The sequence below is a fragment of the Branchiostoma belcheri genome, unplaced genomic scaffold (assembly GCF_001625305.1).
Source record: "Branchiostoma belcheri isolate BF01 breed outbred unplaced genomic scaffold, Haploidv18h27 scaffold181, whole genome shotgun sequence".
Lineage (NCBI taxonomy): Eukaryota > Metazoa > Chordata > Leptocardii > Amphioxiformes > Branchiostomatidae > Branchiostoma > Branchiostoma belcheri.
The window spans coordinates 367,679-381,162 of NW_017803280.1; the positions used below are offsets into that span (position 1 = coordinate 367,679).

The window sequence follows — 13,484 nt, forward strand, 5'->3', positions numbered from 1 at the left end:
CGTTTGGGATTGCATTCTCGCCGCAAAAGCGCCACCTACTTTGGCGTTAAACAGCGGCGAGTTGCAGAACTCCAGTCAGAAGCTCTGAGGAAGGTGTCTGATAGACATCGAAACGTAAGCAGGTGTATAAGAAGAAAATTCTATACCCTAAGTATCTTCCAACCTGATAAAATTATTTACGGAAATTAGAGATGAGCATGTTTTGAATCAGTTGTGTTCTAAAGCGCTTGTTATCATATGTCGGTTACTACATATATATGAGCCATGAAAATCACAATATTTCATATCATATCAATTCATAATAGTTTACTTCACAATTCTTCACAATCAACACACCTGGTATGATGATCTCTACATCAATACATAGTTTGTAAGTAAGGCCATGTTGATTTGATTATATGGATGACATCCGCGCGCGCATGAATTTTCGGCCGTTTCCAAAAAAAAAAGTTTTCAACCATACTGTAAATCGTACAAAACAGTTGCAAAATGAGCAAAAATATACCATAAGTTACAAAAAAATTAATAAAAGCTATACCAATGTCGTAGAATGCCAAAATCAAACGAAAAAAGACGAAATTGTAAAGAAATGAACTTGAAGACTAGATTATTCGCCAGACCATATTCTGTGCCATTTGCTCAACCCTCATGACCACGTAGATTTCATAATGAAAAGAACTTTTTTTTTGCAAAACTTTTTTTTATTCGCACGCGTGCATCAGTTTTGGGGCTCCCGGAGGATGTTATCCATATAATCAAATCAACATGGCCTAAGGGAAAAAACAAACATGGCAGCATCTATATTAATTAACACCTGTTAGATCTTGAAACACATTACTTTGTAGGATTAATTTTGTGCTAAGTCAATTACAGGACTAGCATACAAACATGCAAGCAAGAATGTTACAAACATAATTATTTACCACAAGTAAGGACATTGAACTATGGCTATATAATTATATAGACCACTATGCAGCATGGTTGCAGATCTGACACAGAATCGTTAGGTGTATTATTCTCAAACATTTAAATGGGACAAATATAGTGCTATATGTGTGTTTCTTTTAAAGTATATACACCATAAATTGTCAGATATCTGTTGCAGCACTGTGCAAGCTGTACTCCATAAACATTCAAAGTTTCTCATCTATGCATTTAGCTACATTGTAGATAGTGAACAACACTACTGTAATTCTGTACAGCCGAATAGTCACACTGGTCAGTAACTATAGTTAAACTAGGCAGAAATTTCCCAATTTTCAAATTGTCCTATTTCTGTGCTTCAATTCTTACATTGTAGTGTTTCTGAATAGTGTATTTTGCTACCGTTATATACAGTATATATTATGCTTTTTTCAATGTTTGTTAGTGCTGAGAAGTTGCTCAAGGTTTTTCGTTGGCATGAAGTCTCATGTGTTTTAAGATGTATTTCTTATTAGCCACCTTGTACCCACACAGTCCACACGTGTAGCCTTGCTCATCAATGTGTTTAGCCAGATGGCGATCCAGTGTTAACTTCTTTGTAGTTGAATAATCACACTGGTCACACTTGTAGCGTTTTTCACCAGTATGAGTTCTCATATGCTGGGCTAAGGTAGACTTTCGAACTGTGCTGTATCCGCACGAACTTTCCAAACAAGGTAACTGTGGAAATCGCTACCAAAAAGGGCAACACCTGGGCGGAAGGTATGTCATCAAGAGACGTCATCGAATCTTATTTAATTTGTTTCCTCCCTCCGATATTTTATGGCGTGTCCTTGGTGAATTATTCAATGACTGGGGCTCTGCAACTGCCCGTACCGGTACCGGAATTTTAAAGGAAAGTAATCAACACATATATATTTTTGTGCCCATTAAAAGTATTGATAATTAAGATGGGTCATTTTTGCTGTATTCTAAATTTGGACCTTTTTTGCTGTCATACTAGATCATGAAAGATTATATTTGTATTCTTGTGTTTTTCATTTTATATACTCTTATGCTTGACTGGTATCAATTTTGACCACGGGAGAAAGCGAATCGTCGGCATAGGACTTTGGATATTTTAAAAGTTTTCTTCAGATGTAATGTGGCGGGGTGACCTCGAGTTCTACGCCTCACACAATCACCTTACTTGGTGCGGTACATCCCTTGATGCAGTCCCAGTAAAGCGTGCAAAACTGGCTGACTTGCACCACAACCTTTCTGTCCATTGTAGTGAACTTTGGAACAAATCGCGATCATTTCACTTTATTGTGTTTAAAGGTATCACAGTGGTTCAACATGTAACGCGTGCAACTGAAAAGTTTTGAAGCCTTTTGACCAAATATCCATGGTCCGTAACTCTCTCTGTATGTTTGGGTTGTTAACACTGCTGAAGGCATAAGCGTTGGGACTTTTATGGTTTTGAGTGGAACACGTTCTAATGGTTCAATGTCCAACCTGTAGTCATGCCAACATTGTCTACTGATAGGATTACATGTATGTACTTCGCTGTACCGGTTAGAGGCGCTTCAGGCTAGAATCGACACTCTGTGTACTTAAGGCCACAGAAAGTCATTTTTATGGATGACATCAGCGCGCGCATTAATTTTCGCCTTATTTTGGAAAGAAAAAAAAAGAAATTTTGTTGCCCTCAGACAGTGGTCAACATGCCGAAAATGGGCAAAGATGTCCGCTGCCATGCCGGAAGGTGGATGGCAGGCAGGAGACAAGCAAAAGCTCTGATTTTATGCCTTGTTTCTCTACTGTGATGCAGTGATACGTGATGTTGGCTGTGTATATGTGATGTTCCAACTGAATCAAAGCCATTTGTACAATTTTTTATTCAAAATTTTAAAATGTGGGAACCTTGTTTTTTCGGCCCGTCTTGTTTTTTTCGCCCGCTCGCATTAGATTTGGAATCTGCGGTGGATGTCATCCATAAAATTTACTTGCTGTGGCCTTAAGTTAAAGTCAGCAGAAGTCAGCTAGTCACGGCACAGCTTGTGGGAGACAGGCTATTAAAGACAAGCGACGAGCAAACATGGCGTCCAAATCAAAAGGTGGGCCAGCCAGTCTGTAACTGTAAAACAGTAGGTTGGTGAAGCCCTAACTTGTAGGTCACTGGTATGTTCAACACCTCAGGACCTAAATTATGTGACCTTGCGAATGATGAAGTAACGTACAAAGTACAGTTTGATTTGAATGTGTCCGACCAAATGCGCTTATGTGAGGGAGTGACTCGTTGTTGTTATTGTTGTTTTTATTCTTATTTGTGAATGATTTGTTTTGGTGTTGTCTGCAGGTCTGTTAGAGAGGTTCAGAGACGGGGAGGTGGTTATATGTGCGGAGGGATATCTGTTTGAGTTCGAGCGACGCGGCTACCTGCAAGCCGGCACGTACGTACCGGAAGTCGTCATCGAGCACCCGGAACTGGTGGAGGCTCTGCATAGGGAGTTTGTGCACGCCGGTAGCGATGTGGTGCTGGCCTTCACGGTACGTACTGCAAAGAACGTCTTATACGCATTTAGACTGAAAACAGTATTAAAAAAAAGTCTTATCTGAAAATGTTGCGGGAAATGACAGACCATTACTCAAGTCACGTACCAGAGGGTCACGTGAACCAAAAGATTGGTCATTCGGACCTGATTAAGGCTACAGTAGTACCGACAACCAAAATTGGATGACGATTCTACGCTGTGTTGAAATGAAGTTTCGCTCTCGCTCTAGTTTTGTGCCTGAATGGGTTATGGCTAGGATCAAGAGTGGTTCTGGATTGTCTACGCGCATCCACGATTCATCCTATGTTCTGGATACGCCTCAGTATTATCCAGGACCGTGCCTTGGCATGGTATTTCTGGATAAAGCATGGTTCTTGCTAAAGCACGGTTATGGCTAAAGCACGGTTCTGGATAAAGCACGATTCTGGATAAAGCATGGTTCTAGATAAAGAACGGTTCTGGATCAAGCACGGTTCTAGATAAAGCACGTTTCTGGCTGCAACATGCCCCTACAGTTCTACTTGCACCGTGAGAAGCTGCGGCTGATCGGTCGGGAGGCGGACCTGGAGCGGCTGAACCGGGCGGCGCTGCGGCTGGCCAGGCAGGTGGCGGACGACACCGGCACCCTCATGGCGGGAAACATCTGCAGCACCAACATCTACGACCCGACGGATCCGGCCTGGGAGCCGGCCGCGCGCGCCATGTTCAAGGTTAGAAGACCGCGAGGCCACAGATTACTTAGTAGTTCCCTAAACTCATTTCTTTTAACTTAACACACCCTGATTCTTTTAACAGAACCATGTCTATCGAGTTCTTATGCCTGAATGGGTTATGGTTAGGACCAGGCACGGTTCTGGATAGTTTCCACGTATCCAAGAACGTAGATTTGCCCCAGGCACTGTTCTAAATACGCATAGACTACTATACAGAATTGTGCGTGATCATGATTCAGGATAGCATGGTTCTGAATAAAGCACCGTTCTGGATACCCATGGACTATCCAGAACCTTGCGTGATCATGATTCAGGATAGCATGGTTCTGATTGAAAGCACGGTTCCTGATACTACTGGGGTTGTTTCTGAACCCCCTGACAGGAACAGATCGAGTGGGCCGTGGAGGGCGGAGCGGACTTCATCTACGCCGAGACGTTCTTCGCCTACGCCGAGGCCCGGCTCGCTTTGGACTGCGTCAAACAGTACGGCAACGGTGAGACTCCTTACACACACTGTTCCCGAAGTGTCTGTCTTTTCTGTTAGTAGATAGTTATACATGCTCATACAGAAGTTTGTTGCTATTAGGTACGACTCGTGATCAGTTTTGTCGTATTTTGCCTTGTACGAATGTTCAAAACATTTCTTTATTCCAACATTTCATGACCAAACATGGCGACGGCACACTCAAGATATATCAACTTATTTTATGCCGCCACGAACACAACGTACAAATATAGGACAGGACAATACTCATCTTCACTTGAGTTAAGTGAGGAAATTCGTGTTAAGTGCCTTATTAATTTCCCAAGGGCACAAGATTGGTGGTATGTCAGAATTGAACTCGAACTCGGGACCTCTTGGCCGCTATGCCGCACGACCCCACTTCAAAACATTGTCAAGTCAGAACGATTTTTGGCTGGGCATTGTCAAACAGTACAAAAACGGTCAAGATAAAGTTAAACATGCTCACAAAGAAGTTTGTTTTTGATTGAGACGACTTATCTTTGTAGCATTGGAACAAAGTTAAGCTGCCCTCGGCTACATCTGCCTCGTATGGCTGAAAAAAGAAGATGGATGCCGTCTGAAAGCTTCTACGCTTCACAGGACGTAAGTCGTGTGTATCAGTCTAAATCTTTCCTCTCTAATGTTTACCTGTTTTCCCTCTCCCGCCCGGTAGGTTTGCCGGCTGTTGTCAGCATCAGTAAGCACCGCGGAGACCTGCTGTTTGACGGGGTTCCGCTAGAGGACGCGCTGGAGCGGCTGGCGGAGGCCGGTGCGGCGGCCGTCGGACTGAACTGCGGGCGCGGCCCGTCCACCATGCTGCCGCTGCTCCAGGGACTCAAGGACAAGATCAAGGTTGGTGCAGCAACACTGGCTGGTTAAGGGACAGATCTCGAGGGGTATGGGGTCAGAATGTGTTGATAAGTTGCCAGAATACAATGTTTCCATACCCCGTTCTTCCCTCAAAATATTAAACAGAGTAGTGCCACAACAAAATCCTTCAAGATAGACATTTACATTGTATCATTATGGTAAAAGCTAACTAAAAAAATATCCCTATTGACATAAGCGACAAAAATTACACCAAAAGATAAAACCACAAACGATTTCATGGAGTGATGATGTCTACGACTTCTTGTTTTTCCTGTATTGCCGCCGTGCATCAGAACTCAGACGCTCTAAGCGTGAAAACAGACAATAAGAACATGGTATAGAAGATATACTTTCGTGGTCTTAAGAGACCGAGGAAATGCCTACTACATGTGTCGTACTGCCGCCCTGCAGGTGCCGCTGGTGGCCGTGCCCGTCCCGTACCGCACCCATCAGGACAGCCCGCACTTCATGACGCTCAAAGACCCGGACGGTCAGGCTAACACACAAATTTAAATATAAACCCAGCATGAAGCAAGTTTAACCCTACCTAGACCGGGCTTTTTTTGACATGGGGGGACCGGGGGGGGGGCTCTTTTGACCCCCCCCCTAACGAACTCGCGAACGGTATGTCGTATGACCACCAAATTTTCAGAGAATGGTGTACTAGTGAAAATTTATCATATCTACAATTTTTATGTCGTTATGATGTAATATGACGTCATTATGACGTCATTAATGTGATTTTATTGGCCAAAACCGTCTAAATAGGTTTTTCCCTGAAAACTAAATGGTATTCAACGTAACTGTACCAAAAGTGTTTATGACAGAATATGATGGTGTACTAAGCCTTATGTTGCCCATAGCAACACCGGTGACGTCATAAAATGACGTCATGCATATTTAAGATATCCGCCATCTTGGATCATCAATCTTGAATTTTCAAAAATAGTTTTTTTCATGATAAAGCCTAAAATACATCGTAAACATACTAAAGACCTTCATTTAAACCTTTTTTGGAAAAAGAAATGGAAGTATTGATGAAATTTTAATGAAAATAACCTGTATATACCTGTTCTAATGATATGGTCCGCCATCTTGGATTTTGGCCATTGACGTCATCAAATTAGCATAAATTATGCATATTTAATGATAAAATTTACATAAAATTATTTGGGGTGTTATTAATATTAGAAACTATGAGTAACTTGACATAAAACCCATAAAATTCTATTGTTGAAACAAAAAGTACTAAATTTAGCAAAAAATGCCTGTCAGAAACCCGTTGCCATGGCAACACAAAAAATTATTATCTTATTCCAATGATAGAGAATTGTTGCCAACAATATTCTAGGAAAAGTCACCAAGTTTGGCCGTTCTACGGCTAGCCGTTCAGACACTAGGTGACATCAAAGTTGCCGCGGGCACTTTTAGCCCCCCCCCCGGTCTAGGTAGGGTTAAACTGCAATTTACAACATATTGGACTCACCCAAAATTTTCGACTGTACAACTCCAGTCTTTGTCAAGCAATGAGCAATCCATCGATGATAGACCACAGATAAACCTTGTTGTACAACTTACAACGTATAGCACATATATATCGCTACCAAAACAAACGTACTGAGACTTAGCCACTTTGTAAAGACGTAAGGATGTGCAAATGGACAAATTTCTAGCGTTTACAAGAAAATTTGTTGTTCGTGAAAGAATTGTAGCCTCCATAGTATGCCAAAAACTGGGGATTCTGTGGGTCTTTAGGATATTTTCTGGTTGCATATAGACAACAAAGCCGGCCTGGTTGAATTACCCCCGTTTTTAGAACTGGACTAATCAGAAAACAGCCGAAGACCACCAAACCCCAAGTTCTATAAGCCTGCTACGGAGGCTGAAAGAATTGTCTCCAATGCGGCTGTCATCGTGTGACTGTATGTGACCCCGTGTTTTCCTGCAGGTAATCTGGCGTTCCCGTTGGACCTAGACCCGTGGCTGTGCAGCCGGTCTCAGATCGCCGCCTGGAGCGCCCGGGCGTACGCCCTCGGGGTCCGGTACCTCGGGCTGTGCTGCGGGAACGCCTCGCACTTCACCCGCGCCATGGCTGAGGCGCTGGGCCGCCAGCCGCCCGCCAGCCGCTACACGGCCGACATGACCAAACACGCATACTACGGGACAGACCCCGCGCTAATCAAGTTTAACACGGAACAAGTCCGTAAAACCAAGTTCTGATGTACCGACCCGACTCTCGTCAAGTTTAACATCCTCTGACCGAGTTTGACGGCCTGAGACCCGCTACTTTTGATGACTGATGACTGGTTTATTGATAAAAACATTTTGCAGCCCGGAGGCTGAATTGCATGTTTCATTACATTCCTTGCCCACCGTAAGAAGTTTTAAAAAATCATTCCAGCTAATTTGTGAATAAAATGGAAATGCAACTTCTACATACATACATGACAAAAAAAAATTAATATTTACATTTATAAATCGTTAAGGAGTTTCACAATGTAGGGCAAGGGGCTCTTGGAGTAACGCCTCGTACGTGCTACAATACCGTCAAATTTGTTTGTTTGCCTTGTTGACCTGCCTGTTACTTCGCCTCTTGTTTGAGGAAGCCAGTGATGAAAGAGAGTTGATTTTTTTTTCTGAACTCTCGGCACAAGTTGTTGTGGAGGCTGTGTAACCTCAGTACTTTACATGACTGTTCGTACGAGAGGTATAATCATATTTTTCGAGATAACCCCGTACTTCCCGTCTTGCTACAAGTCAGGCGGGGAGCTTGGGCCGCTATAGTGATGTGTTCTGTGTCCTTACACGAACTTGACTTTGAATTTCTTGTCATTCATACAACCAAACTAGACAAGATGTGAAACTTGGCCAAATTTTATTCCACAATGCACCTATTCAAAAACAAAAAAAAAGTCGAGCCCTGCCTGATAGCAATAAACGAAATAAACTAGACAAATTCACTTGATATCGTATAGGTTTATTTTTATTACTGCCAAACCTCAAATGATTTTACACAGCATGAACACATCAACATATTATTCATAATTTACACGTGATGATCGCTAACTGGTTAGCAATGCACAAAAGTGAAATAAAATTCGGCGTCTAATTCGTCAACCACCACATATAAAGATCTAATTAAAGGATTGACTAATGCAACATTAATATTCTATAGGTATGCACACTTCAAAGCTGTGTCAGATATTTTTGACAATGTGTCTATAGTATTTGCTTTTTTTTAATGTGGAGGTCTTATGATATCGATACAAATGTATTATATAGCAGCAGGAGCGGTATTTCCAGTATGTTAAATCGTCTTTCGCAAGGCACTCTGGTTAATGAAGCTTGAACAGGCGGTTGGTGAGAAACATGTCGTCTGCAAATCTGAAATAAAATGAAGGTAGTCAGAATCAAAATGTAGCAGGTTATAGGGAAAATATGCGATAAATAGTTTGCGAAACATCCTCATTAGGACATCAATGTAAAAATAGATAATTATATTCAACAAAATTACGGTACTTTCGTACGTACTATAAATACACAGAAGTAAACAATGGTTTCAGCATACTATATGAACAGGGTGTATGATTTTATCAGTATATTGGCTTAAATAGTATTGTTTCTAATATCGAAGCATATACTTTAATGTATTTACTTATTTACAAACTATTACTTTAGTGTAGGGACATACAGCCGAGTAGTTTTAGTTAATTCGGAAAGTAGATTTCATATATACAAAATATAACTTAATTTCACAACAATTGTACTGGGTGCAAAGTATGGCATCTACTAGCCATCCTCTGTAGTTTTGGCCCGCTCCCTAATGTCGCTTGCTACCACGAAAAAAAAAAAACGGTACCCAGGCTAGGCATCTACTGGTACACAACTACAATTGTATAAGGCTATCGAAACATACGCCTAATATATGATGGGAATGAGCTTTTACAGTTATTACAAAACTGACCTTGTCATTGAACTGTTGATGATTGGGAATCGTCTCTGCTGAGATGACGTCATGTTGGGCGGGTCGGCCATGGCGGTGCCCCAATCAGGAGGGCCGTTACGGAGGGGTCTGCCCCGGGACGGCAGCATTTGTCTCAGGGTCGACCATTCCTCGCACCGGGTACTCGTGGTGGAGACGTATGGGGCGGTTTCTTCGGTAGCCCGCGTCACCTGAAGTTCATGATTAATGATATATTAACTCAAGTTATTGTCATGAAAGTTCATCTGTGTTGTTTTACATGTTTTACATACTTAACATGTTTAAAGTTAAAACTTTTGGTCCATCACAAAAATTTCTCTTTCGACCAGTCACTCTGGTCTTCCTCAGTAGACTGACCCAGTGAGGCTTGTCACGTGGCTTCTTTGAAGTGTGACGTGAACACTGGGTAACTCAAGTTATTTTTGGATTTTTTGGAACAGAGTCGTGTTCTATTTGGGTCACCTGAGGTGACTATTGGATTGTTTAAAGTATGGATTAGGATGAATAATGACCCGGTTATGACGCTACTTGTGACTTAAAGCGTCATAAGGAATGTGGAATGGAGCCGTCTGATTGGTCAAAGTCACCCGGCTATATGATAATGTAAAACAATTTTTGATTTGCGATTCTGGATTTGATTTGCGATACGGTGTGCGTATACATGTAGTTGTAAGGGTTATCGTAAAATGGAGGTGCTGGGTATATACGTAAATACACCAACAGGGATATGTAAAAGCGTAAATTTTCAATATCATCAAAATTTATTAACAGGTAAGTTCTCAAACTTTTCTTGAACAGGGACTACAATGATAGGCAGAAACGCTTACCGGAAATATGGCAATGATATGTCAAAATCTTAAGACAAACAGATGCGATAAACATAGTGGCAATTATTTTGGTGTGTGTGTGTGTGTGTCTTTCTAATGGATCTTGTAATGTACGCGAAGACCGTAAGATGTCGCTGCTGTTCCACCTGTCGCAATAATAACCCGTAAAACAAGTTTTAGCCGACAATGGTTTGTGCAAAATTGCAAAGTGGTTATCTGATTCTGGTGGACTTCAACATAACAACTCAACACATAGATTGATGTAATATAAATCTTCAGTTCTGTTTTCTTCTGTTTTGACATTTGTAAATGCCATGGTTGTTTTAAAAACATATCGACAGACGTGTAAACAATAAGTGTTACCGGTAAATGTAGGGCAAGAAAGTACATTTAGATAAAATGTTGGCAGCATAATGAAACATACATGAGTCTTCTAACACACAAAGATAACATTCTGCGTATATAAAACGTAAGGATGGCACACATAAGCCCACCTTTCGTAGTGACACCTCGCTAGGCTGGACCCAGTACGGAGGTGCCCCGGGTAGACGGTCCAGTTGCAGGGGCTTGTGCCGGGGAACGGGCATGGAAGGCACTGACTTACTCCTCAGATCGTTCGGGTCGTACGCCCTGGTCACCCACACCGTCTTATCGGGCGCCCCGCTGACCCCATGCCGGCTATAGTTGTACTTAAACGCGCCGAACGCACCATTGTAGATACTAGGCGCCGCCATCTTTACTCGCAGTTGCGTTGCTATGCCGGTTGCTACGGACGCGACGTCACTCGGGCTGCCATTGTTTTGACGTGGATTTTGGAACGTGTGTGCTTGTGTCGGGGTTACCTGGGGTTACGGCACCGCAAGCCTGGAATTCTTTTCACCTATGCCCTATCAATTGTATGGCACTACAATTAAACGGAATAGATAAAGAAGCACCAATAGCAGTGAAGAAAAAAAACAACATTCCGATTGTTGACCCGTTGGTATACGCATGCATAGGGTCACACCTTGGCACAACAAATCATTGTTAGGCCATGTTGATTTGATTATATGGATGACATCCTCTGGGAACCCCAAAACTGATGCGCGCGTGCGAATAAAAAAAAGTGTTGCAAAAAAATAAAAGTTATTTTCATTATGAAATCTACGTGGTCATGAGGGTTGAGCAAATGGCACAGAATATGGTTTGGCGAATAATCTAGTCTTCAAATTCATTTCTTTACAATTTCGTCTTTTTTCGTTTGATTTTGACATTCTACAACATTGGTATAGTTTTTATTTTTTATTTTGTAACTTATGGTATATTTTTGCTCATTTTGCAACTGTTTTGTACGATTTACAGTATGGTTGAAAACTTTTTTTTTTGGAAACGGCCGAAAATTCATGCGCGCACGGATGTCATCCATATAATCAAATCAACATGGCCTTACCTTGCTTCAGTGCTGATGTTTCTCTTTTGCAACGCGTCTCATGCACATCATAAACGTACGTCAAACTGATAGAAGATATTTCGTTGTTTGTTCAGATTGTTTAAACAGCTAAAAAGAGTTGGATAGAGCTAACAATCGTGATATTAAAGATGTAATACAATCTGTTCAAAAATATTATAATAAGACAATGTTCACCATTTTAAATGTTAGGCGGACAGAGTTTCTTCTGCTTGTATTGAATAAAACGAAGTCAAACTCGGTAAAATTTTAGATCGTTGATTCAGAAGTTGTTTTTTTTTTCTTATATGATACGAATCTTTATTGCATGTTCTTGCCCAGATGGGCTAAATGCACAAGAGGATATACAGTATGCAAAACATGAGTATTGCATACTGGGACGCTATATTCTAATGCTAATTGCTAGGAATTTATACATTATAACAATACTATATACTACCTATCATCTACTGTTAGTTGCCCTTTCTTCTCTCTTTCTTATAATAAGTAACAGTATTACTACAAGTACCTTGCAAATACTAGATAGCACTAGACAATACCTTTTAGTTCTCTGTATACATACAAAAAATATAACGTTAACGTCATTAAACACAAAAAGAAACGTGTTAACTGCTGAAATCCATTCGTCCATGTATCAATGTCTGTACGTTTTCTTTTTAAACGATTGTTTCCATGTGCGTAATGTTTTATTATTCGCCGTTGAACCACGAAGGCAAGGCTCGCTTTTGTTAACTTTGTAAAAGAATTCCTCTCTGGGACGTCGGATAACATTAATTTTGCATGGGCTCAGAACAATCAGGTATTGTATAGAAGTGCTACGGACACGGACATTTACACATGTATTGTATAAGGCCGTGTTTAAACGGAATCACCCAAGGCGGTTTACATGTGGTTTACCCCGAAGCCGGTTCAAGTGGCTCCATGTGAACGCTCCGAAATCACATTGAAAGCGCTTCGATCCCAAGCCACTTCTAGAGGTGGTTTCGAATCGGTTTCCCTGCATCGCAATTTGCGTCTGAACGCAATGTGATTTCAATGTGACTTCACCTGGTCATGGATTACGGGGTGATATTTCTTTATTCATATGCAATAACAATTTTTACGTGGCAGCAACTTAAAGAGCAGTAATGGTCAAATAATGTGTCCGTTCTAGGGCGAGCTTCACCGCCTCTGGCGGGACCACGTCGGCATTCGGCCGAGATACGCTGGGAGGGGGGCACCAGCAAGCAGGTCGTTGACCTCTGACATTAATAACACGCCACCTTGCGTGTTTTCATCAAACAACAATAAATGTAGCTCAAGTGAATTGTGATCGGACACGGTTTCACCAGATGTGAGGAATGTGAGTTACCCGAATCGCGGTTTGGGTGATTCCGTTTAAACACGACCTAAGACGCAAGATAGTGCGTGTTGGCTTGTGCCACATGGGCATTCTCAAACATATTTTGCATCTATGGTTACAACGTTTCTATAACAAGTTGAAGGCCATGTTAAATTAACCCATAACAGATATCATATCGATCTGTTTAGGCCATGTTGATTTGATTATATGGATGATATCCTCTGAGAACCCCAAAACTGATGCGAGCGTGCGAATAAAAAAAGTTTGGCAAAAAAAAAGTTACTTTACTTATTTCATTATGAAATCTATGTGGTTTTGAAGGTTGGACAAAAATGAC

The 13,484-nt window shown here is 41.5% G+C and overlaps 2 protein-coding genes across 2 annotated transcripts; one reads left to right on the top strand and one right to left on the bottom strand.

Annotated features, from left to right (window-relative positions):
- Positions 1 to 2,964: 2,964 nt before the first annotated feature.
- On the top strand, positions 2,965 to 8,335 carry LOC109467561 (betaine--homocysteine S-methyltransferase 1-like). Its single transcript, XM_019765587.1, has 7 exons — positions 2,965 to 3,023; positions 3,266 to 3,456; positions 3,977 to 4,171; positions 4,557 to 4,668; positions 5,353 to 5,531; positions 5,961 to 6,039; positions 7,498 to 8,335. Exons 1-7 carry the CDS (start codon positions 3,005 to 3,007, stop codon positions 7,767 to 7,769), a joined length of 1,047 nt encoding a protein of 348 aa, XP_019621146.1. The 5' UTR covers positions 2,965 to 3,004; the 3' UTR covers positions 7,770 to 8,335.
- Positions 8,336 to 8,510: 175 nt separating this feature from the next.
- On the bottom strand, positions 8,511 to 11,131 carry LOC109467562. Its single transcript, XM_019765588.1, has 3 exons — positions 10,853 to 11,131; positions 9,514 to 9,722; positions 8,511 to 8,933 (listed from the first exon to the last, which is right to left on the bottom strand). Exons 1-3 carry the CDS (start codon positions 11,090 to 11,092, stop codon positions 8,885 to 8,887), a joined length of 498 nt encoding a protein of 165 aa, XP_019621147.1. The 5' UTR covers positions 11,093 to 11,131; the 3' UTR covers positions 8,511 to 8,884.
- Between the last annotated feature and the right edge of the window lie 2,353 nt (positions 11,132 to 13,484).

Excerpts from the sequence above, each read along its gene's own strand:
- LOC109467561 (XM_019765587.1), top strand. Across the intron at positions 4,669-5,352 it reads CGTCAAACAGTACGGCAACG|GTTTGCCGGCTGTTGTCAGC; the intron begins GTGAGACTCCTT and ends CCCGCCCGGTAG. Across the intron at positions 6,040-7,497 it reads GACGCTCAAAGACCCGGACG|GTAATCTGGCGTTCCCGTTG; the intron begins GTCAGGCTAACA and ends GTTTTCCTGCAG.
- LOC109467562 (XM_019765588.1), bottom strand. The coding sequence starts at position 11,092 with ATGGCGGCGCCTAGTATCTACAATGGTGCGTTCGGCGCGTTTAAGTAC. Across the intron at positions 9,723-10,852 it reads GCGAGGTGTCACTACGAAAG|GTGACGCGGGCTACCGAAGA; the intron begins GTGGGCTTATGT and ends CATGAACTTCAG. Across the intron at positions 8,934-9,513 it reads ATCAACAGTTCAATGACAAG|ATTTGCAGACGACATGTTTC; the intron begins GTCAGTTTTGTA and ends ATTTTATTTCAG.